Source organism: Pygocentrus nattereri, chromosome 9, assembly GCF_015220715.1.
Source record: "Pygocentrus nattereri isolate fPygNat1 chromosome 9, fPygNat1.pri, whole genome shotgun sequence".
NCBI classification, from domain to species: Eukaryota; Metazoa; Chordata; class Actinopteri; order Characiformes; family Serrasalmidae; genus Pygocentrus; species Pygocentrus nattereri.
The window spans coordinates 28,753,992-28,780,050 of NC_051219.1; the positions used below are offsets into that span (position 1 = coordinate 28,753,992).

Here is a 26,059-nt window from a genome sequence, read left to right on the forward strand (position 1 = left end):
CAGATCACAGCAAAAAGGATTGATTGGCTAGAGGGCTCATTTGCATATTGTATCCTTCTGCGATAGTACCGGAATCCATCAAAACATCAAATCCTACATTATGCCTTAATAAGTGATGCACTGATCCAATTTTCTGGATCTGCACAGATGCTAACCTAATTAAATTTCTGGTATTTGTAAAATTATAACAGCACATTTTCCAGTAGCCTACTTTTGTTGTGTGCACAACTGATATATGCAGTATATGGAAAAAGGTATGGCCAGAATTAATTGTTGAGTTCAGGTGTTTAAGCCACACCCATTGCTAACAGGTATAAAAAAACAAGAACACAGAAATGCAATCTCCATAGACAAACACTGGCAGTACTCAAAATCTCAGTTACTGTCTTAGGATGCCACCCTTTTTCCACCCGTCAGTTTGTGAAATTCTTGGCCTGCTAGATTTGCCCCGGACAACTGCAAGTGCTAGTGTTGTGAAATGGAAGCAACTAAGAGCAACAACAGCTCAGTCACAAAGCAGCAAGCCATGCAAACTCATAGAGGGTGTGCCAAATGCTGAAGTGTGTAGTGCGTAAAATCACCTACGCTCTGTTTCATCACACTCTCCATACTATGTCTGGTAGCAACATCAGTACAAGAAGTATGCGTTGGGAGCTTCATGAAATGGGTGTCCATGGCTGAGCAACTCCACACAAGCTTGAGATCACTATGTGCAATGCCAAGCATTGGCTGGTGTGGTGTAAAGCAAGCTGTCACTGGACGTAAATGCAAATAATGTTTTGGAATTAGAATTTAGAACCATTTGTCACTGTGTTTGCACACTGTGAAATTAGACCTATGCATTTAACCGATCCGTGCAGTAAAACACCCACATACATGCACACTAGTGAACACACACACTAGATGGCAGCGAGCACACTTGCCCGGTGCAGTGGGCAGCCCTATCCACGGCGCCCACGGAGCAACTGGGGGTTAGGTGCCTTGCTCTAGGGCACTTCATTCATGGACTGTCAGCCAAGGGGAGCGAACCGGTGACCGTCCGGTCACAGGGCTGGTTCCCTAACCTCCAGCCCACAACTGGAATGGGATGTTAAACAAGCTTGTATAAATGTGATGGTCCATCTACTTTTGGCCAATATAGTATATACAGATAATAAACTGAAGAAGAAAAAATAGCACTAAAATAATGATTATCAATAATCACCCCTACCGGCTGATACCCTGAGTTCATGTATCAGAATCGATACTGGGACAAAGTGGAATTGGTGCATCCCTAATACATAATCATAATTCTGTAGAGCATGTACAGAATCCAAACAGGGAATAACGAACAATAAGCATTAGGTCACAGTGACACTTACAACTACTTGTAATATTTTGTGGCTGTTACAGTCCAGGCTTTTTGCCAAAGGCAGCAGATCAATGTGAGGTGAAGATAAGCATTGCAGAGTATGCAGTCACATCTTGGTCACAGATAGTTAATCACTGTCACTACAGAGACTTTCTATGAATGACACACACATTGTGTGCTACTATGAAGTCAGTGGATAATCAATAATTTACAATTAAAGCAATGTAACAATTTTATATTTTAATTTAACAATTATATTTTATTTACTGTACAAAATCACTAGTGAGCCTATATACACTACTCACAAAAAGTTAGGGATATCTGGTTTTCGGTGGGCAAACTTAATGTGACCTTCACTATTTAAATGCACATGTCCAATTGTTCAATGTTTCAGTACTTTTTGCACAACTTGCTGTTCTGTAACAAGGAGCTTAACGGTGGTGTTACAGTGTGGGAAGGTGTGTCTAGTCAATACAGAACTGCCCTACACTTTGTGAACGATATAGTGGCAAGCCCATACTACTTGAATAACATTATTAATCCAGTCATTGTGCCTCTGCATGAACAACACAATAATTTCATCTTCATGGACGACAATACTCCAGCTCATCCAGGTCGCATCATTAGGGAACGGCTGCTGGAGACTGGGGTACCTCAAATGGAGTGGCCTGCACTTTCTCTGGACCTCAATCCCACAGAAAACCTACAGGATCAGCTGAGCCACCGTGTAGAGTATCGTAATTCTGTACCTCAGAACCTCAGTGACCTGAGGGCCACCCTTCAAGAAGAGTGGGATGCCATACCTCAGCAGACAATAAGTTGACTTGTGAACAGTGTGAGAAGAGGTGCAGCGGCTAACGGACTGGTGTGGAGCCAACAACCTGTCTCTGAATGTAGACAAAACTAAGGATATGGTTGTTGACTTCCGAAGAGCATGAGGTGACCACCCCCCACTGAACATCACTGGCTCTGCTGTGGAAATCGTCAGGAGCACCAAGTTCCTCATAGTCCACATCACTGGGGTACCTCAAAATGGAGTGGCCTGTACTTTCCCCAGACCTGAATCCCATAGAAAACCTATAGGATCAGGTGAGTCGCCGTGTAGAGGCTTGCAACTCTGTACCCCAGAACCTCAATGACCTGAGGGCTGCCCTTCAAGAAGAGTGAGATGCCATACCTCAGCAGACAATAAGTTGACTTGTGAACAGCGTGAGAAGAGGTGCAGCGGCTAACGGACTGGTGTGGAGCCAACAACCTGTCTCTGAATGTAGACAAAACTAAGGAGATGGTTGTTGACTTCCGAAGAGCATGAGGTGACCACCCCCCACTGAACATCACTGGTTCTGCTGTGGAAATCGTCAGGAGCACCAAGTTCCTCATAGTCCACATCACAGATAACCTCACATGGTCCGGCAACACCAACTCCATAGCCAAGAGAGCCCAGCAGAAGGCTCATCTTCCCCCTCCCATCCTCACCAAGTTCTACAGGGGGACTGAGGAGAGCATCCTGAGCAGCCGCATCATCGCTTGGTTTGGGAATTGCACCGCCTCAGACCGCAAGACCCTACAGCGTATAGTGAGGACAGCTGAGAAGATCATTGGGGTCTCTCTCCCCTCCATCATGGACATCTACACCTCATGTTGCATCCGGAAAGCCACTAGCATTGTGGACGACCACATCCATCCCTCACACATACTTTTTTCACTGCTGCCGTCTGGCAGAAGGTACCAGACCATCTGTGCCACCACTGCCAGACTCTGCAACAGCTTTATTACTCAAGCAATCAGGTTTTTAAACTCACAAGGACTGAGCTAACCCCCGACCTTGAGATGTCATTGTCAAGCTGTAATTGATGCTTAAGGGCACATGACAAGTTATTGAGACACTGACATTTTTTTGTTGGGGTATACCCACCACTGTTGTTGGCTTTTGTTTCAGTAAGTTGTTTGAGATGAGGAAATCACCATTGCATGCTTCTATTTAAATGCCATAGTTTCCTGACATCAAAATATCACTGTAGCGTGAACTTTTTATGTTTTCCATAAATTTCACCTGAAAGCCAAATATCCTAACTTTTTGTGAGTAGTGTATGTCTTCTAATGGTAAAATTGTGATAAATCTGAAAAATTGTTTCCTTTGGGAACCATTGTTTCCTGAAGCTCCTGCGTACACCTCCCTGCCACGACTGAAATTAAAATAGTTTTAGAACAAAATCTTATTGTAAAGCTATTGCAAAACAATGTTGCAGGCATCAGGCAGCGTATTAATAACTATTTCAGGTAATAACTTTCTATGAGGGAGCTTTTAGAGGCTTTAAATGCAGATGTCTGTTTCCTATCATCACCACTGTGAACAATTCTGATTCAGTAAAATCTGTAGATCCAAGTATTTTACATCCATTCTAAATTATTTTGTGTACATCTTAACCGTTTACATATGCAGAAAAAAAACTGGTGGATTTCCCTTTTATCTTCATGCTTTTGCATCCCTGGTCAAGTTACGTTTTATTGATTTACTACATTAACATTAGCTCTACAGAGAACACACTTCTGCACGCTTCATGCACAATTGCTATTTATTTGCTGAGTTTAACATGCTAAAAAACAAATTGTGGCCTGTGCAAAAATTATGGTTCATTGTATATTTTAATTTGACCGGGGGTAATTAAACTTTTGCATTCTTTCACATACAACTGTGTGTATTATGGTATTTAGTGACACATGCTGTGTTTTTTTCCTACAGTACCACTTAATGATTATCAATAAACCATACATGATCTATAGCAAACAGTAATTTCTTAAATATTTAATGATGTTAATGAACAAAGGAGAAAATACGGACCTGCCTGCATCATGAAAAATAGCCATTTAAACATGTTCACTGCGTGATTGTCAAATCCTTTTAGTTTCTGATGGATTGATTCAAAGGAACATGGATTGTGAGATCCATCCTCATCAATAATTAATTTTGCGCTTCATCTTTGAAAAAAATCTTTAGCCTAGAAGCTGCCTATACTGTCTACAAAGACAAAGGTCTGTGACATTGCAGCGTTTATGAAAACCTGTCCTTTAAATCAGGCGCTGATGATTTCACATGAAGAATATAGTGAGGATATCAGTGGGGAATCCTACAAGCACTATACAGCATGTCAAATCTCTAGTGATGTGTAACCATGAGAACATTATTACATATATTACTGACGCATGTGAAATGTGAACCCCCCTCTAGCTGCAGCACGTCCTACAGAGATCACAGCCTGAGACCTGAGGGACTCCACCAGAAAGCAGAATATGGGAAATAGGGGGAAGCCAAGAATTCAGAATGATGTAACTGGGGAGAGGGGCCATAATCATCACTTTGCCCCTTAAAGGGCCTATATCCTGCTTTTTTCTTGCATTTTAGCTTTTTCCTTGGGGTACACTTTAAACAGGCTGTTTTTTTAAAGGCTGTGCCTTTAATGTAAATGAGCTCTGTTTTGATTGGCTGCCCTGCATTGTGCCTCATTTAAAAAACCTGCCTGGCCTGGAAGATATCTTATAAGTTCAGCGTGAATGGGCGTGGCTAGGCTGAATAGGCGTAAATGACTTGTTCCCATGACATTACATAACACTGTTCTATATTTTTAATAGGAAAGCACCAATATGTGAAATTGTGAGCCAAATATATTTCATGCACACATCTGCCAAAAGCAAGACAAAAATATCTACATATATTTTTAAATATTTATTATCGTTTTGCACATTGACCTCGATTCATCTGGATCAGCTTTACAGTGAAAGGTAACATTTATTTCTGACAGGTTATAAATGCAATATAGTGAATAGAATGTAGATATTTTCAGTAACTCAGTAGCCCAGTGTATATACCTATACAGCCTGCTTTTCCAGATTGTAACACATATGTAATCAAAAATAAGTTTGGAATACTGGTCAAATCTAAACATCTGTGTGGAGAGACATTTTTAAGCAAATATCTGCAGTGGCCATCTTGCAATATCATTATGCATCCCTAATTGTACAATAAAAGAGAGAAAGACTGCAAAATCTATATTCTATGTAATTTGTATTCTCTCTGCTGCTTAAAGCCAAACTGCTAGAACATTTCACAAAATGCCCATTTATGTATAAAATTTTGAACTTTAGTCAGTGAAAAAGCATTATTTCCTACTCTGCTGCAGAGTCGTATGCAAAGATTTGGGCTCCCGTGGTCAAATGACACAGTTACGACTGTTACATTTTGCTGATTTTCTAAGTGAAAAGAAGTTAATATTCTTCTACAGACAACACATTTTAATGCACAAATATTGTTTGATTATGGACTAATTAAACATAAAATGTGTGTAAAAGTAAATTTTATAAAAATGTTATATTTTATGATTCATTTTTTCCCCAATATGTTAATTTCAGCTAATAAATAGAAACTGTGCAATAGCAAAAAACCATGCCATACTTATGTGTGTTCCCTCTAGAAAATGTGTTATTACTATATACTATGACTTATTTTTAGTTAGAAAATAAACAAAATATGTCATTTCAAACTTTTGCACACAACTGTGTGTATGACTGTGCCTGTTTACACAACACTGACACCATTATCCCACATCACTTTCACTCCACATGACATCAGCTCTTCGGCTGATCCATTTACTGCTGATATTATCCTGCCAGGCTGAATCCAAGAAAATCAGGGAAACAAAGCACTGCGATTAGTAAGAGTGCACACTGTACAAAGTGATCCATCTGCGTAATAACAAGGTGGTGACCCTCATGACATGTAGTGATTTATAGGGCTATAGTTAAAATCCTTCCTCTTTCCCCACCTGTTTGTAACAGAGCATGTTTGCTTCTATATTATGGAAAACTGATTTTGTAAATAAAAGATTTTAAGGCAGTATATAAACATTGACAAAAACATACTATTCACCCCTCGGTCCATACAGTCCCATACAAAAACAGTGCAAAATCAATGCATTTACATAAATCTGCCTACTCAGCCTGGTTTAGCCCTGCCCACTTACAGTGAAGTTATAAAGAGTGTTTCAACGCCAGATTGCTTTTTGAATGAGGCACAATATACAATACAGGACAGCCAATCAGAACAGAGATGCCTGTTCAATTCTTAGGGATTGAAAAATGATCATACAAAAACTAATACAAGAAAGGTACAAGAAAAACAGATTATGGGTCCTTTAAATGATCCATTAACCATTTTCTTGAGTCCTGAGCATTACCTGTATGTTTCTGAGGCAAGTGAAGCAGATCTCAAAGATAAAATAAGGATGTTTATTGCTATTAATATGTTGTCAGGATAATATGGCATTAATGCTAAAGTGTGAAGGATTTCAATGAGTTAATTTCCTGGATTTGATCTGGGACCAAGAATGTGACAGCATAAGTGATCAGTTAAAGAGTCTAATTAAGTGGAACAGTGTATGTTACACATGCATTACCATTTATTCTAGTATGAAAACTCTTTGAACACTCATTTTGCAGCCCACTATTAACAGTCTAGCTACAGAGTGCTTTAAAACTATCTTATGCGTGAACAGTATCAGTTTTGCTTATAATTATGCAAGGGGGGGGGGTGCAGGTCTACTTTGTCCGAGGCCCAAACGAAGCGTGCAATAAAAAATCATAGCATTCATTCAAAGATGTGATCATGCATTCACCCACAAGCCTTAATGTCAATGACTGAATGTAAGTGTGCGTGAAACAAAGCTAAAAGGTCCAATGTTTACTTTTTTGCAAACCTGTATAAATGACCAAAGTTAAAGGGCAAATTTCTTGGAAAACAAATCATCCTGGCTTATTAGGAATAAAAGGCTGTAACAATGTCCGTAAACACTGTTAAAGTTTCGGACCATACTATGAACTCTCCAGTCCATATGTGGAAAGTAATCTACAAAAAGCAGCCCATTTTGAATTTACTGTTCTTGTGATGTCACAAAAACCAATGCATTTACCTGCTTATTCAGCCTACAGCGGTTTGGATGAAACCACTAATGATGAAAGAGTGTTTCAGCCTGGACTTCATTTTGAAAAAAAGCACAGTGCAGGGCAGTCAATCAGAACAGGGAGTATTTACATATATCCATCTTAAACAAAACACAGTAACAAAAACTAAAGAATTAGAATTAAAGCCTGTATGTATAGCATGCTGTACAGCATGTATGTATATAAGGAGAGGTTGAAAGATTGCCATATGAAAATTAATTATGACATTTTTAGGTACATAATACAACAAACATTTTATGCTTGATGATCCCTGATGTAAGAAAAAATAATAAAATACAAAAAATATAGGTGGATCCTTCAAGGCTACACAATATATTAGAATTATAACACAGATAATGGCTTAAAAAACTGGAAATGCCTCGAGCCGACTGATATTACAAACCTATTTTGATAATGCACTCCAGAAAAGCTTGTAGGTGACACTGGGCTATTGTGCTACTATAAATTTTATATATTTTATTCATTTTACTGCATTTGTACAGGAATAAATGTCATATTCCTCTGTGACAGCAGTGCAGATAGTTCCCAATATCTTCATTTTATCGGTATATATGAAAGTAATATAAGTTTATGTATTGACATGGGCAGATATGTGCAGTAAAATTATTCGTGCAAACCTGTCAACCCTGTATGTTGATTGGCATAGCAATACTAAGTTTGTCATTATTGCAACTGCGTAAGTCTAGAATATACAAAAAACATCACAACAATATTTAATGCTGTAGGCATCCTGGAAAATTTTTGAATGTTTTAACCCATTAAATGCCAAGTGGGTCATTTCTCATTCCTACATATTAAGAATAATTCAGCCAGTTTGCACTGTAATTACTGAATAATAAGCCTCAGAAGGCAACAAGCCTGGGAATTTAAGGGGTTAATGAAACAAAGCATTCACATGCTTGCACAAATATAGACACTATAATACAAACCACATCAATGGCTCACCAGTCTGATTTGAACGTGCTGCAATTGCATTAGGCTAGTATGCATTATTATGCATTATGGATGCTGATTGCTATATGGGATCTCGTCCACATCGTGGAGCCTTAATTGAACTGAATGTAATTGAAATGGCAACATCAGTGCACATACCACTCCTGCTGTGGCTCGTCGATCACGAGGAGGATTTTGAACTTCTTGGTCGTGGGGACAGGTGTCTGTTCCACCAGCCCAGCCGAGGCTGCCGTCTGCTTCACCACGTTGGTGATGGAGCTGAAGAAGCCCGTCCCTGAGGACTGGGCAGCTGGCTGGGGCTTCCTCTCAGGGGTCGGAGAGACGGCGGGTGGCTGCGTGGCCTGCTGACCCGCTTCGGGTGGAGGCGGCTGGGAAGGGTCTGGCTTCTGGAGGTCTGATAAGTAGCCATTGGGCAGGTTGGAGATGAAGGTGCTGTCGGAAAGACGTCGGCGCAGGTAGTTCATGGCTGAGGCAGGAGGCAGAAGGCTGGGATCCTGATGCTGGACAGAGACAGAGGCAGTGATTTTTGTGTGCAGATCAACGAAGCTTTTCAGATGCAGCTGCCGAGCGTCCTCAGAGCTTATCGTGGATCATTTGAGTGGTATGGGTTCCCTCCTAGCCTTGCTGTGTTTCCTCTCCACTCCCCCCAGCCTGCCGAGGCTGACGTCGCAGGCTTCTATCGGCCAATCAGACGCAGCTTCTGCAGCCTGAATGCCTGCAGGAGATGCTCCCTCTCTCTCCTCTGCTGTCCCCTCCCCCATCCTACTGCCTCTCCACCGTCACGTATCCTTCTTGCCACTGTGGGGAAAGAAAAAAAGCTAATAAATAAATAAATAAAAGCACTGAGGGGGTTTCCAGTGCATGCATGCAGCATAAAATGGAGGCAACTTTATATAGATGCACTCTCTCCCAGCTGCACGTTTGCATTGCCTTTGGCCATCTCTGAGCAACAAGAGAACACAAAATGGCACATGGGGGATTGATATAGTGTTTGCGTTTAAGAGTACGGCAAGCAGACTGTTCATTGACTCCTACACCAACCCTCAAGTGACTTAAAGCTGGACAGGGAGGATCTGTAATTTGTAAGAAGGGAAAGCTGTGCATGGCCCATATCATGAAAACCCAAATTTCCCTTGCTGATTTTTGTAATATGCAAACACTGTTAAAATACTTGCAGTAAATACAGCCCATATATGGAAACCGTTCTGAATTAATGGTTTCTGTCATGTCAGCAGAACTAAAACAATTACATATATATCCACCTATTCAGCCTACAGCAGTTTAGCACCTCCCACTTACACTGAAGGTATAAGGAGTGTTTTAGCTCTGGGCAATTGTTGAAAGAGGCACAATTACAGGGCAGCTAATCAGAACAGAGCTCCCTTACATACCATATACCTGTCTTAAAGGCACAATAACTAAAACAGCTGGTTTAATTCTAAAGAATATAGAAAGGTTATGGATATATGGAAAAGTTGCTTACAGCCATACCACCCCGAGAATGCCCGATTTTGTCTGATCTCGGAAGCTAAGCAGGCTCGGGCCTGGTTAGTACTTGAATGGGAGACCGCCTAGGAATACCAGGTGCTCTGAGCTATTTTGCAGGGGCAGTTGTGGGCTGAAGGTTAGGGAACCAGCCTTGTTACCAGAAGGTCGCTGGTTTGATCTCCTGTGACTGAGGTGGGTTCAAACTAAGGCCCAAAATAAGTGTGCATCAGTTATGTTGAAACTAAAGAGCACGGCAGACATTTCTGTGTAGAATAACCCATTACTGTGCATCTATATTTAAGGCTATATATCACTCACAGCAGCTCAAGAAAAGTCTGTTAAAATGGCAAGGCAACAGGAGAAGAGTGTTAATTAGGGATGGATGATGATATTGAAATCATATCACTATCAGTGAAAAATATCAGCATTGGACAGATGTTAAGATTCAAGCAAATAAGTAGTGGAACACGTCTCTTTCATACATCAAAGTGACAGACACTCTAATCATATTCAAAATGTACATATAGATAAAAATCCTATCAAATTTGTAAATTAGTTTTTTGGAAATGCAGAGAGAACCTTCTAATCCTAAGAACTCACTTGATTATAAGGTTCTATCTCGCAAAACATGAAAAGAAGCAAAGATTTTCAGGGAACACAAACGGTTTACCCATTATTTGTTTTAAAACATAAAATCAGTGTTGTAACAGAGCGTCCACATGTGTCAGAATGTTTCATTTAATGCTTTCTATGACATTATAATGATATTTATTTCTATTTTTTAATGACATTTATTTCCTATTTTAGGACATATTATCTTTTTTTATTCCAAAAAAAAATTGATTAGATAGATTACGTATAAAGGTCAATGCTCAATATTTCGTCCAGTGTGGCAGGTCAGTATAAAGCTCGTATGAGGTTTCGTTTATATCAGAAATGTTGATTCTAAAGCACCAAACTGTCTTATTTTGTGAGAAATAAGAAAAAGAAAAGATGGATGAATTAAAGAAACTAATATATATGCTGTTATTAAGACTCCAGGGATTCATAAGCAGGGCGGCACGGTGGCGTGGTGGGTAGCGCTGTCGCTTCACAGCGAGGAGGGCCTGGGCTCGATTCCCCGGCCGGGCGGCCAGGGTCCTCTCTGTGTGGAGTCTGCATGTTCTCCCCATGTCTGCGTGGGTTTCCTCCGGGTTCTCCAAAAGACATGCAGTCAGGCCAATTGGATGTGCTAAATTGCCCCTAGGTGTGACTGTCTGTGACTGTCTGTCTGCCCTGCGATGGACTGGCGACCTGTCCAGGGTGTATCCTGCCTTTCGCCCGAAGACTGCTGGGACCCCCAGCACCTCCAGCACCCCCCCGCGACCCTGACGGAGAAGCGGATTGGAAAATGGGTGGATGGATGGATGGATTCATAAGCGATCATTTTTAGAATAGTTACCAACTAAATAAAAAATAAATAAATACAAGCTTCAAAAGAAAGTCTATTAGTGCTAGTGTAACTATTCTAGAATCAGTGCACAGTAGAAAACCTCAGTTAACAGCTTTTTACAAACACTCGAGTTCCTACTAAAGCACGAGTAGACTGATAAATAATTATCTAATAATCTAAACTAATAATCTCTTATGAAGTGGACATGTTTGATAAGATCAGTGTTGTACTACCGTTTTAAAGAACTCTGCCCGACCTTATGATCTAAGCTTCCCGTATCAGTGCATCCCTGGGATTAAAGGGGAATTCCACTGATCCACCTCATGTATCCCTTACACTGTATGTTGTAATACAAAATATTCCAGCAAAACGTTTGTAAAACAATGTCTCAGACATCAGGCAGACTGTATGTGTCCATTTGGTTCATTAACTTCTTGTGAGGGAGCTTTTATAGAGGTCAGACGTCTGGGTGCTATCAGAACTGCTGTGAATAATTTTGAATGACTGTTTCTGTAGATTCTGTAAAGCATTTTGAATCATTTGTTCACATCTCAGCGACTGAAATCATTTGAAACATAAACGGTGGATCCTGGTGACTAGTGTGAAAAATCTCAGGCTACACTTTTATTACAGAATGTGCTAGGTCAAAAAATATACATGGCCATAAATGTAAGTATTAACAGGTGCCTTTCTTCCCAATCTAAATCACAGCACCGCTTTACAGTCTTCCCTGCAAGTTAGAGCACGTCACCAGCGCAGGCCAACCCCCAGCGCTCTAGAGCTAGCAGGCTAACATGCTAAAGTAGTTAGCCCTTTGAGGTTATTTGGACTGTTTCGTCCAAATAATGTTTGAAAATACTAACATAGCTAGACTGTGAAAACGGTGCGTTTTTCTTTCTAACATTCAAAGCTGTTTATTCTTCGAAAGTGCGGTCAAATGCGCACATTTGAAGTTTTCTGGGTCAATGTTTGGCGAGTTAGGTTAGCTAAGTAAAGTTCGGACGGTGGTTAGCAAATTAGCGCAGTTGTAAACTTCTGCCTGCTGTTGTTAGTGATGCAGCGTCGACACTGCAGCGCAAACGTTTCTGTCTTGTTAACTATATTGTTTAGTAGGTTGCTTCGTAGTTAAAGTGCATCGCCGACAACCCTGCTAACAGCTCAGGCACTTATTGCGACTTTAGCGAGAAGGAACTTTTTACTAGTTGGCACTTTTCGTCGCTGCTAAGCTAGCTAGCTACTACTTTGGTTAGCTAGCTAGCTTGGCTAGCTCCGAAGCTAAATGCTTCTCCCGAGAATGGACCTTTTGAGCCACCAATTTATGGATAAAATGAACAACAACATCGGAAGACTTCACTACGATTCATATGATGGTAAAGAACCCACTTATACATACTCAGCACCGTTCATTGTTGACGTTAGGTTGATTTCCGCTAGTACGTTATTAGCCAAACATGGTTAGCTTAGCTAACTTAAACTAGAGCGTATGGACGTAATTGCTAATGTCAGTTTGTAAATAGTCGTATCATGATCAAAGATTAAATTGGACGTCTGAGTAATATATGATGTCTAGTTTTTGCTAAGTTTAGGGATTTTACTTGTTTTGTTTTGTTTTCTTAACTAGCTTACATGTCCAAGATATCTGCATGAACTCCAAAATAGCCATCTAGATTGTTCCTTATGTCTGCCAACCTTTACGTTTTATTATTATTATTTTACATGTTCACATATTTTACCTGGGGTTTCATCTTCAGAATACATTTAGCTGGAGCGCACCTCGTAAGAAACATTGGAAACATTTTTACTTAATTCACATTGGTTTTTTGCTGTTACTGGTTGACATCTGCTTGTAATTCTTCTGTCAGTATGCTGTTTCATGAAAAATTTGCCTATCATTGAAATTAACCTTAAGTTCCAAAATTTTCAACATTTTTGTTTATCTCTCATCACCTGCTTCAATCCCCTGCTGCTCCCGCAGTCCTCCGAGTAGGTGTCCAGCACAAAAAAGATGCTAAGCTTATCAAACATGTCCACTACATAGAAAATTATTCATCTGATCGTCTTTCAAAAGTGCTCGGTAATGCTGAGATTGATAACTGGTTCTTCACATTAATTTGTCAGACTTTTCAGACTTTAGTAGAAACTTGAGTGTTTAAGAAGCTTGTTAATCAAGGTCTCGACTGAATACAGATACATTTTTCCTGTATTCTCACATCCCCAGTACTTCTATTCTGTTACATCCCAACCCTGATTGTAAAGCAGTGAGCTTAACTGTATTGTCTTATATTTCCAGATGATTCAGGGGACTCCAGGATGCACGCTTTGTCCTCTTCAGTGGGAAGCAACAGGACAGGAACACCTATTAGTCCAGTTAAAAGAAAGTATGATGATGAACAAGTTGGACACAGCCACGACTACGACACTGAACAAATGGCAAAAATGAGTCGCCTACTTACATCTCATCTGTAAGTGTGTACTGTGACTAGTAAGATCTCTATGTCGTTGTGCTGAAGAGACAGGAGTGAAACTGAGCTGAACAGGCCTGAATTTTGCTGCTAAATTTAGACCCAAATTGGACCAAACCTGCATGCACGCAGTTACAGGAACCTGATGTTACAGGTCTTTTATTTATTACTAAGCTATTGATCTGTTCAGCAGAAATAAACTTAAATTACATGTACATGAAAGAACTGGCCTGAAGCTAAGCCTTTCTTAGTTTTGCAGTTGTCTCTGATAGTAATGGCCATATACAATCCATTACAGTTTATGTCAGAATGTCGTTCATCAGTAGTATTTACAGCGTACTTCCTGCTGCTTTTGTTTCATAGTGCAGATCGCAGCTTCTTCGGTCCAGCACAGTTTGGTGATTTCCCTGCTTGGACCAACTGGTTCAACTCCTGTGTAAATTGCCAGGTTTAGTGGTTGTATTTGAGCAAGGAACTCACTAAACTGTGCCTTGCAGGACTAGAATTAAAGATATCTGGTGTTAGAAGTGAGCAGTATGATATGTTGTCATTATCGTGATATTTTTGTTGTGATGCACATTTTTCATTTATGAGCATATTGTGGATATTTTCCTTATTTAAAGAGTAATGACCAACTGCAGGCTTCATTACAGAGCATAACTAGTCCTGTTTAATTTTATTGAATGCTGCATGTTCAGTGGTGAAATGTTGAATAATAATCACTAAATTTATAGTTGCTAATGGTGGTTTTTAAGTGGGACCATTCTAGCACATTTTGTCTGTGTCAAAATATTGTGATATATTATGTAAATCAAGAAATGATCTTTTAAGTATTCGATGCACATCTCCCACTTTTCCATATCCACCACCTTCCTCAAAAGTTGTGAGACAGTATGCTAGTCCTGAAGACAAAAATAGATATGAATATGTATGTGGAGTGCAGAACAGTTATGGCTCTGTGTTTGTGTTTAAATTTATTTTCTCATTTATATATTTCTAGGGGAGCTCCTTCCAATGGAGATAGTAGGCAAGAACCTTGGAATCATTGCCCCAACCCTTTTGAGCACGCCTCCTCTGCCATCAGTGGCCTCCATGGAAATCGTTTGTATGCTCCCTTTCCTGTTTTTGCAATGGAGCAGCCGCTCGCGTTGACCAAAAACAGCATGGACACTGCTAGGTCCAATCTTCTCTCGCCACTTGGCTCTGCTGAACGTCAGCAGGTGAGAATGGTCTGCTTTGTTGATTTAATAAGTTACTGACAAGCTTTGCTTGAATCATCAACAAGACATTGCTGACGGAATGATTGTGCTGTACTCTTCTTTATGTGACTTAGAATCGTCCTTCTGTGATAACATGTGCCCCTGCAAGCAACCGCACATGCAACCTCTCGAACTGTCACATGTCTCCGAGTAGTTGCAGCTCTGGAGTGACTAACGTAAAGAGTAAGACTAACGGTAAGTGTTCACAGGGGCTACTCATGATACTACGGCTGTCACAGGTAGTTATAATAGCAATTGTGTGATTTATTTTGACACAATCAAAGATTTAAAAGTGTATAAATGGACCGAATAGAACAATAACAAATTGACCTTCCAACATTCCAATTAAAAAGATTAATTTAAATATTACGTGGCAAGAGAGAAAACTAGGAGAATTTTAAATATGTATTATCATCATCATCCCGATTTGCCTCTTGTCTTTAGTGATCAATACAATTTATGATTTAAAAGAAAAAACATTATTTTACAACCTCAATTCCAATGAAGTTGGGACGTTGTGTAAAACTTAAATAAAACTGGAATACGATGATTTGCAAGTCCTTTTCAACCTATATTCAATTGAATACACTGCAAAGACAAGACATTTATTTATTTAATTTAATAAACTTTGTTTTTTGCAAATATTCACTCATTTTGAATTTGATGCCGGCAACATGTTCCAAAGAAGTTGGGACAGGGGCAATAAAAGACTGGGAAAGTTGAGGAATGCTCAAAAAACACCTGTTTGGAACATTCCACAGGTGAACAGGTTAACTGGAAACAGGTGAGTCCATAATATCATCAAAAGATTCAGAGAATCTGGAGAAATCTCTGCAAGTAAGCGGCAAGGCAGAAAACCAACATTGAATGCCCGTGACCTTCGATCCCTCAGACGGCACTACATTAAAAACCAACATCATTCTGTAATGGATATTACCACATGGGCTCAGGAACACTTCTGAAAACCACTGTCAGTGAACACAGTTCGTCACTCTGTCTACAAGTGCAAGTTAAAACTCTGCCATGCAAAGTGAAAGCCATATATCAACAACACCCAGAAACGCCGCCGGCTTCTCTGGGCCCGAGCTCATCTGAGATGGACTGACGCAAAGTGGAAAAGTGTCCTGTGGTCTGACGAGTCCACATTTCAAATTGTTTTTGGAAATCATGGACGTCGTGTCCTCAGGGCCAAAGAGGAAAAGGACTGTCTGGATTGTTATCAGTGCAAAGTTCAAAAGCCAGCATCTCTGATGGTATGGGGGTGTGTTAGTGCCCATGGCATGGATAACTTGCACATCTGTGAAGGCACCATTAATGCTGAAAGGTCCATACAGGTTTTGGAGCAACATATGCTGCCATCCATGAAACGTCTTTTTCAGTGACGTCCCTGCTTATTTCAGCAAGACAATGCCAAGCCATATTCTGCATGTTACAACAGCATGGCTTCATGGTAAAAGAGTGTGGGTACTAGACTGGCCTGCCTGCAGTCCAGACCTGTCTCCCATTGAAAATGTGTGGCGCATTGTGAAGCGCAAAATACGGCAGCTGAAGTTGTACATCAAGCAAGAATGGGAAAGAATTCCACCTACAAAGCTTCAACAATTAGTGTCCTTAGTTCCCAAACGCTTACTGAGTGTTGTTAAAAGGAAAAGTGATGTAACACAGTGGTAAACATGCCCCTGTCCCAACTTCTTTGGAACGTGTTGCAGGCATCAAATTCAAAATGAGTGAATATTTGCAAAATGTAATAAAGTTTATCCGTTTGAACATTAAATATCTTGTCTTTGTAGTGTATTCAACTTAATATAGGTTGAAAAGAATTAGCAAATCATTGTATTCTGTTTTTATTTATGTTTTACACAACATCCCAACTTCATTGGAATTGGGGTTGTAGTTCTGGCCTAAGTGTTTGAAGGTGACAAGGTTTTCTGAAGCATGACAATAATTCAAGTGTTCTCAAATGCCTGTTTGCCTCCAGCTAACACTGTCTGTGACCCTGTGATAGAAGAGCATTTCCGTCGCAGCCTAGGCACGATCTACAAGGAGCCAGAGCCGGCCTCTAACTCTGTGTCCATCACGGGATCTGTGGATGATCACTTTGCCCAGGCGTTGGGTGAGACCTGGTTGCAGATCAAGGCGAAGGGCAGTGGCTCCGGGAGTCCTGAGTCTACTTCATAAAGGCCAAGTATTCCCCAAAGAAACCTGTTGAACCATGGTTGGTTTTTTCCTGTGTTAAGGCTTTTTCACACCAATTCTGGGTGTTGTTTTTTTGTGAGTATGTGGAAAACGTGTCAAAATTACAGTTCCACTTTTTTATGTTTTTGTTTTGCTAAGCAGGCAGTGTTTGAGTGTTGCATCTTCAGATGTTCTAGTAGGCTTTTGATTTGTATAAGTATCCTTTTTTTTTTTTTTTCCTCACAGTTTTTTCTTACATAATCTGGCAACAAGACCTCTGCCGAATTTAGAAACTGTGGCTTAAAACTTTTATTGAAAATGTAGCCTTCTTGATTCAGGCTTGTAGAAAACCCAGGCTAAATTCTGTTAAAGAACCACTTTCCCCAGTGGATCCTAATGCTGGTTTACTTGTGCCTTGCATATTTCATAGTGATGATAATTGCTTACCTTTATTACATTAAAATACTTTACAAAAAGCCAGCATCAGAGAACAATAGAAAACAAAAGCACTGAGCAGTTAGGAACAAATAATGTGATTAAAAATTACTATAATGAGTAAAACAAGGAATTATATTTCAACAAAGCATAAAAATTGGGCTTTCCCTGGTCTAACACAACTGCCCCTGCTACTCACCTAATTAACAAGTGCTTCCTGAGTTGAAGTCGGTGTGTTTAAGATCAGAGAAAATGTTCAAGTTTGCAAGGCAGGAGCCAGGATTGGGAACCAGTGGACTACACTGTAGAATGAAGAGTTTGAATGATTTAGAAGCTCGTGCCATTAGAAGTTGTTAGTTCTATACCTGTCTGTGCAACGTATCGAAACCAGTCATTTAAGCACTCTCTGTTTAAAAGGAAATTCCACTGATTGTTCAAAATTTCAAAATTCAATAGTTAACATCAAACTGTCATTTCTTAAATGGTTAATTGTGGAGAATCTAACTGACTCAGATTTCTTTACAGTTGTGATGATGGGAACTGGGTTCACCAGATCTACAGCACAAATCTAGCCATTTTGTTTACTATCACCAGTGAACATACAGAAGTCTTCCAAGTTTTAAATGTTATGTGGATAATAGTAAACAGTAGTAAATACGATGTTCTTTGGAGATTGTTTAAAAAAAAAAAAAAAAAGACCATAAACTTCTCAAAACTATCGTAAACCAATGACTCCGTCATCGGCAGTGTATTTTTAACCATTTCATGTAATAACTTGCTGTGAGGGAGCTTTAAGAGGTAGTAAACTCTGCAGATGCCTCATTCCTGTCAACATTGATGTAAATGATTCTGTCTAGGCACGTTTCTTTAGAATGACACACTTTACTTCACGCCACTCTGAATGACATCTTCAGCTTTTAATTACGCGGAACCTTTTGAAAATCACTAATGAAATATTTGAAAATCTTGTATACCTGGTCAAGGAAATAAGACATTTTCCACATAACACCTTCACGCTACTTTTTGACACAAAAATAATTTGATATGTTCTGGATCTCCCATCATATTCATATAAGACTACCCCCAATGTCCTTAGAACATTGGTACCTCACAGAACCGTTAAGATGCAGTCTGAAAAGGACGTAATAAGGGTAGACAACCAAAGCTCTTAAATTGTGACGAGTGCTTTAGCTCTGTGTTCCAGAATGTCACTTTTAACTGTGTTTCTTTTATCTTCTTTCATCTCCATGTGACCTAAATGTTTCAAGAGGTCAAATTCACTCATTTACCAAGGAGTGGCCTGAACTTTTGCAGATCATTTTATTGGCACTTGTGTTAGGCCTCTTTAATGTGTGGGATATAGTTGGCTAGAATATGCAAGTGTCCCCTGTACTGACCCCCTGGGGGGGTCATGAACAATTTTCAGTCGAATCTGGTGTGGGTATCTTGTATGACTTGCAGGCAATTTGGTGATGGCCGATGGCATTATATGTGTGTGCGTGATATATATGTGTATATGTATGTCATTCAGAAGGGTGTGATTTGAAAAGAACAATGTGAAACTTGCCTTAACCATGTGTTTTATACCAAAAATCTTGGCAAAAAAACAGTCCAAATAGCATCCAGGCATCAAGAAGTTTTATATAACTTTATGAAATTAAATAATGTTGTAAGCTATAGATGTCTGGTTCCTATCACCACTACTGTGAACAATTCTGAAGTTTCTGTAGAAACTGCATTGTTTCAGTCATCCACTCTGACTTTGCTCACATCCTAATTGTTAAAGTATGCAAAATTATTCAAATCAGTGGAATTTACTTTCAAGTAGCCCTACCAAAGAAGTCTCCTATGATTTTGGCTGTGTTTTTTGTGGCACACTTTGGTCCCTGAGTAGCTATTCGTGCTCATGTTTTGCAAGTTATGTGTAAATTAGATGAGCTGTTTTGCATTAATAGGTTTAAGAAATGGCAGGGTCGCTTTTTTTTTCTTTTCCTTTTGGAAACTGGAGTGCTTTCTTAAAGTGATGCACATTTTTTGTAAACATTGAATGAGAGACACTTAAAAAGTATTGTTAATTGAATTAATCCTTAAAAAAGGTAAAGAAAGTCCTGCAGTATCCATCATTTTGGTATGTCTAAACTCTTGCTAAGCCATCTTGTGCTTAGGACCAAGGACATACTCAAATGCTCTAATATACGGTCCCCACCCTGACGTTCGCATACAAACTATTCATACACTATTTGTATTAAAAAAAAAAATACTCTGCTTACATGCATATTTCAGATAGCTGTTATCTATTACAGACACTATCTTTATACTGTTCATTCTTAGATTCTGTTTATTTTTATCAGTAGAAAGTCCTGCTGCTGGAACAGTATACTCAATATATTTTTTTAACAAATTTCTTTAGATATGTTGGCACCTAGCTTTGATGCACAGCCTCTGGAAAGGCATCTAAATGCAGTACACGTGGCTTGGATGATTTTTGTTTTTTAGTAATGCAACCGTAATACAGATGTCTAAAGCTTCTTTACAGGATTGAGCTGGATGATCGTCTGTATAGTGATCTACTTACAGGTCAGCTGTTCTTATTACGATGCCAATCATATAGCTTATCTTTACACAGCAGTGATGTAATCAGTATGCAACTAGGCCTATATTTAACAACCTCTTTGGGGTATTTTTGTGCAAAGACAGCATATGTACCTTCCTTCCGGAGCAGTACAACATTTTCCCCTCGAAAATTGGAAACAGAGGGTGTATCAAAATATCATGCTTGGTCAGGATTTCTCCCTGTGTGCAACATTTATTTTATGCATTTTTGCCCTCAGTCTTTTCTAATTAAAGTAAGATTCTCAGTAGGTGTATAGTTAAAGGTCTTTAGTATTAGATTATATGCTCTTTCTGACGTAGAATGAGTCGTTTGTTTAGCGGCCATAAAATGTTTCCTGCTTAATGTATGTTACTGTACAAAAGCCAGAAACCACTCTTTTTATTTAATTTCCAATGTAAATGGCATTAAGTACAAGTTATTAAAATCTCATAAATGCATGTTTTTACTATAAAGGTATACAGAAACTTCAACATCTAATACAGCAGTAAAAATAAAAAGTCAGTATCAGGTCTGCCAGTTTTTGTAAGAAATCTGACACATTTAGTGGTCTGCCAGGTATGGGTTGTTAGGAGGCTCATTTCCTCATCATTCATTCAGTCTTTTAATTTTTTTTAACTAGTTAAAAATATGTCCTGAAAAATAAATGCCTTGTACTTAGTGGCTGTTTTGACTAGAAAATAAAAAAAGGGTGGTCTCTAACTTTAACAGTACTGCATAAATTGTAAATTTAAATAATTTGACATGTAGCTTTACACACCAAAGCTAATACTAATTCCTGTTTTTTTCAGACTTGCCTGTTTATTCTATAGCAAATAATTCAAATTTGTATGTTTTTTTTTCCTTTAATATAAAATGACCATCATTACGCAGTGCGTGATGAATGACCAGTTTCTCTTTTTGACATTTCAAACTACACTTCACTTGATCTATATATTTAATATCCATTACTCATTTCGCATGCCTCTCTCTCTCTCTCTCTCTCTCTCTCTCTCTCTCTCTCTCTCTCTCTCTCTCTCTCTCTCTCTCTCTCTCTCTCTCTCTCTCTCTCTCTCTCTCTCTCTCTCTCTCTCTCTCTCTCTCTCTCTCCTTAAAAAAAGTTGATCTTTTTTTTCCAGTGTACCTATTAAAGGTCAGTTGACTGCCAAAATAGTTTGGTGAAAAGTATGAAGAATATTAGTTGTCAGTTTGTTTCTTTTTGGTGATTTGAGGCCGCTTCTGAATCATGTGTTTGACATGGTTTGTCCTACATGAAAATGGTTGAAATGGCAGAGGCTGCGTCCTCGCTTTTAAGAGTTATGTTAAAAAGAAATAGTCAGAATATTATAGCTAGTCTATATGTAACTCTATTTACTTTTTGGCTTTGATTTTTTTCTTACAAATGCCACTTTTATATTCATTAAACCTGACAAAAATAAAAGGATCTTTTAACAAATGTCTTGGTCAATTGTGTCCTTGTCAAGCTGTACACAGTTATCTGTAATACAGAGAACACTGGGGGGAAGGGGGGGGGTCTCTAGGTACATCATGATTTGATTACGATTCAGAGGTTGCATAAAATGGTTACTGATGCATCTTTTTGTCTATACAGGATTTCTTATTTCTCGCTGTGTGAGGTCTTGATGGTCTTGAAGCAAATTATTTGTAATGATCCATAATGAATTTACTTTCAATATCTTTTAATAATAAAGCAAACAGAAGTGATGTGGCAAGTGAACTGGAAGACTGTAATTCACTGCTATTGTTTGGAGCGCATGAGACACTGGCCGCCACTCATCTGCGATAAAATGTGCTGTTACGGTGAAATAAGATTCTGTGGCAGTGGGTGTCTCCATGGCAGATTACAGCTATTCTACCTGTTTTCTTTAGTGATACCATAACTTCGGTTTTGGTCTCCTTGTAGAGAGATGGGAGGTCGTTTAGGAAAATACTTTAGAGATGGGACACTGTATCACAGCTTCAAAGGGGGCAACATAGCGAAAAAGCCTTGGTTCTCAAAAATTTAAGTACGGATGCAAATCCTTGCCAATAAAAGTTGCAATAGAGTTTGTATATCGCTTCCAGTTTGGGTGGAAGCTTTGACATTGCTTGCTGGATAGTCCTCTAGTTGTAGCAAATACAACAAGGTGGAAACATTTAATATGTTTTTTTCATCATTATCGTTTCTAAAAAAAATTTGTTTAGTGTGACACAACTTGTATGTAGAGTGGCTGCTGTCCAGGTCCCTTTTGCCTTCCACTTCATAGAAGCCAAAGTGCTTCCATACGCTAACCAAGGGGTTGGAAACATGGCGCTTTTACAGCAATGGTGTGGCTCCACAGCAGAATTAATAGGCAAAATAAAATAATCCTCTTTTGCAGTAAAATAAAATTCTAACACAGTTTTAACAATAGATGGTCTTAAACGTTGGCAAAGAGAGAGATATAAGACGAACATTTGGATACGAATTTGCATTTATATGCACTGTGGTTGGTTAAATCTGCAACGACAAACTGCCAAACACTAAAAAGTTGTGAAGCTAAAGTCAGCTTCTCTTTCGAGTTCTCCCATTCTTTAAATGGTGTTGCATTTATGTTCTGGTGCCTCAGGCAGAATTTAAGGTGGAACGGTGAAATTCAGACGAGAAGCTGACTTCAGCTTTGTAAAACAGTTGAATGTTTAGAGACATTTTACAAGAAACTACTCAGCTTTTGAGGAAAAGTTTCCTGTCGGAAATGCGAGGAAAGCGGCTATAGCTAAAACATAAAGCAGAGCAAAGCGAGTCTGCATTTTTGTTTATATTTTTAGCCTATACTAGTACATTAGCGTATATGGAGACATTGGACATTTAGGCCCAATCCTATTTCACCCCTTGCTCCTACACTTAGCCCTAAGCCCTCAGTTTTGCGCGTTCACATCTAGGGGTAGGGTGTCCCAATTTTTGTTGAAATAGAGGAGTAGGGCAAAGTGTTAGGGCTATATGGCCCTCCAAATGGAGGTTTTTCAGAGGCACACTCCAAGTGTTATCAAAAAAGAAAAACCAGCAAGATGGCTGCGCAAGTGACCAAAAATCCCACAAATTTAAGTATCTTCTCCGTTAAAAAATTGATAACCTTTGTATTATCTTGTTTAATCTAGTATAGTCTAATCTTCTATCTATTTTAATGTCGTTTCAATGTATTATGTTCATTTTGATCATAACAAGCATAAGAAAATTGCTAATAGCATGCTAATGTCTTGATAGCTAGCTAACTTTCCTGTTCCACTTTAAATAGTCTGGTGGTATTGACGCCTGAAGCACCAGAATGTAACCATAAATAAATGTTTAAAAAATCTTTACATTTTAAATAAATTGAAATATTTGAACAAGAAGCTGCTGAATAACTGACTTCAACTTTGTGTCACCAAAGAAGCAGTGGATGATAATAAATAATTGTCTTATATCCCCTCTTTCAAGGTTACTGATGCCCTAAATGTAACTAAAGCCCAGTAAGGAGGTTGCTGAACTTTTCCCTTCTCTGCATTCACTGAGGACGGGCCGGGTCGCTTACAGAGCACTGCTAGTAGCTGTTAATGAAGCAGTGTTTTTTTATTTTTATTTGAGGGTTATCCCATTTCATAGGGCAAGATTTCAACCCCTACCCCTTGTAACTCAGTTCCGAGGGGTTAGGGTGACACTTGAAAACAAGGGGTAGAGGTAAAAAGAAGAAATGAGATTTGGCCTTAATGTGGCTCCCATATACTTAGAGTCTGTAACCAGCCACCACTGTAACTCCCTGCACAGAAATTTTGAAAGATTCGTAGAATTACCCTTTAATTTGCAGCAAAAAAGAGTGTCAGCATAGACAGCTTCCAAAAAGCAGTGGAGGACAGTAACGAAGTAAATGTAATTCATTACTGTACTTAAATAGTTTTCACTCCCCTACATTTCAAAGTCAAATATCTTACTTTTACTCCAATACATTATGGAAAATCTTATGTTCCTTTTGATTTATGTGTGCATAAACGCACAACTTTGTGTAAATACACCACAATAAAGACATATGTACACATACACTATATTGCCAAAAGTATTCACTCAACCATCCAAATCATTGAATTCAGGTGTTCCAATTACTTCCATGGCCACAGGTGTATAAAATCAAGCCCCTAGGCCTGCAGACTGCTTCTACAAACATTTGTGAAAGAATTAGTCACTCTCAGGAGCTCAATGAATTCCAGCATGGTACCATGATAGGACGCCACCTGTGCAACAATGCAGTGATGTAAAACGCCGCCACTGGACTCTAGAGCAGTAGAGACGTGTTCTCCGGAGTGATGAATCACGTATCTGGTAATCTGATGGACGAGTCTGGGTTTGGCGGTTGGCAAGAGAACATTACATGTCTCACTGCATTGTGCCTAGTGTAAAGTTTGGTGGAGGGGGGATAATGGTGTGGAGTTATTTTTCAGGAGTTAGGCTCGGCCCCTTAGTTCCAGTGAAAGAGATTTTGGACAATTTCATGCTCCCACCTTTGTGAGAACAGTTTGGGGATGGCCCTGCGAGTCAGGCCTTCTCGTCCAACATTAGGGTCTAACCTCAGAAATGTGCTCCTGGAAGAAGGGTCAAAAATTCCCATAAACACACTCCGCATCCTTGTGGAAAGCCTTCCCAGAAGAGTTGAAGCTGTTACAGCTGGAAAGGGTGGGTCAACATTATATTAAACCCTATGGATTAAGAATGGGATGTCACTCAAGTTCATATGAGTGTGAAGGCAGACAAGCGAATACTTTTGGCAATATAGTATATGCAGTTGTGACTGATGTTTTTTTTTCCGATTTTATACGAACACTTTCATTTTATGGTAAATTTGTTTTTGCTAGTTTATGAACAGAGACCTACAGATGCAATATAGTAAAGGAAAACACATTTGTGAACCTGTGTTTAAAGCAAGTTTTTATTAAATAAACTTATTTAAATGTAAACTAATTTTTATTTAAACTAAGTTGCAAATAAATCTTAAAATGAAACTTTGCTTGATTACTAAAAGTTATTTCAGAGTCACTCAGTTCTACATAATGGAATTTGTTTGCCTTCAGTGTTTTGTGCTTATAATAACTTTCATCGACATACTGTCAGACTAATTAATGACATTCTGTTAAATGATTTTCACCTAAAATTAGTTGATAAAGCAAGTCTTGTTACAAAAATGAACATTATAGCCATAATTCATGTTTTAGTGCTTAAGTACATTTGAAGGCAAATACTTTTGTACTTTTACTCAAGTGGAGGTCTAAAGGGAGGACGTGGATATCTCTAACTCAAGCCAGACACCCGGTTACATGACCTGCTGACGAAATGTTTCGAGGGTTTGTTCAGAGCCGGTTCATGAGGAGCCTGGCCACTTCATATTCTCCCCATTATATCAAAAACAGGACTACTGATCAGCATAGGACGCCCGCGAGTGAGTCCTCAATGAATAGGAGTAAATGGAGCTCAACGGCTAAAATTGAAATGTTAAAATAGTTTCTAATCATTTACCCAGAATTTTAGAAAGGAGAAGGATGTATTTCACTAAAAAAGCAAAGAAATTCTCCCTATGTATTTCCTTTTTACTACAGGAAACAGATTTTTGGCAGCAGGAGGCAGGCATTACTGCTAGCGAGTGATGATTGATTGGCGAGCAGAGGCAATGGCTGTTCACACCCACTGAAGCCATGGACATTCATGAGGTGCCGTTCTAAACTCCTATGACTAGAGTTTAAAAGCTCTTAATAATATAACAGCGGTATTTTATGATATTCAGTGTTCAGGAAATTATTTTATTCTTTTACATTAAAAATGTTTAAACATTTATAAATTTTGATTTCACTCGAATGCACCATATCAAACCATTCATTTTGGACTTGTTCGGGAGC

General features: G+C 39.1%; 2 protein-coding genes and 1 pseudogene across 3 annotated transcripts in view; 2 read left to right on the plus strand and 1 right to left on the minus strand.

Moving 5' to 3' along the window:
* Positions 1–9,082, minus strand: part of syn2a (synapsin IIa) — a 32,963-nt gene extending 23,881 nt beyond the window's left edge. The window contains exon 1 of the mRNA XM_017698275.2: positions 8,459–9,082. Coding sequence (XP_017553764.2) covers positions 8,459–8,784 — 326 coding nt within the window. The 5' untranslated portion in view covers positions 8,785–9,082. The remainder of the gene's footprint in view (positions 1–8,458) is intronic.
* Positions 9,083–9,797: 715 nt separating this feature from the next.
* LOC119264107 lies at positions 9,798–9,916 on the plus strand (annotated as a pseudogene).
* A 2,083-nt stretch (positions 9,917–11,999) lies between these two features.
* Positions 12,000–21,617, plus strand: vgll4a (vestigial-like family member 4a). 2 transcript variants are annotated; one of them, XM_017698278.2, is made up of 5 exons: positions 12,000–12,610; positions 13,531–13,702; positions 14,703–14,922; positions 15,036–15,156; positions 16,967–21,617. In XM_017698278.2, exons 1-5 carry the CDS (start codon positions 12,520–12,522, stop codon positions 17,137–17,139), a joined length of 777 nt encoding a protein of 258 aa, XP_017553767.1. In that variant the 5' UTR covers positions 12,000–12,519; the 3' UTR covers positions 17,140–21,617. The 2 variants fall into 2 exon arrangements, with proteins under 2 accessions (XP_017553767.1, XP_017553766.1); XM_017698277.2 differs by having other exon boundaries at positions 12,001–12,610; positions 16,940–21,617.
* The last annotated feature ends 4,442 nt before the right edge of the window (positions 21,618–26,059 follow it).

What these genes read in the sequence shown, in the direction of transcription:
- vgll4a (XM_017698277.2), top strand. Translation starts at nt 12,520, where the DNA reads ATGCTTCTCCCGAGAATGGACCTTTTGAGCCACCAATTTATGGATAAA. An exon ending in CGCCTACTTACATCTCATCT is followed by an intron (nt 13,703 to 14,702) that starts GTAAGTGTGTAC and finishes ATATATTTCTAG; the next exon opens with GGGAGCTCCTTCCAATGGAG. An exon ending in CGTAAAGAGTAAGACTAACG is followed by an intron (nt 15,157 to 16,939) that starts GTAAGTGTTCAC and finishes GTTTGCCTCCAG; the next exon opens with CTAACACTGTCTGTGACCCT.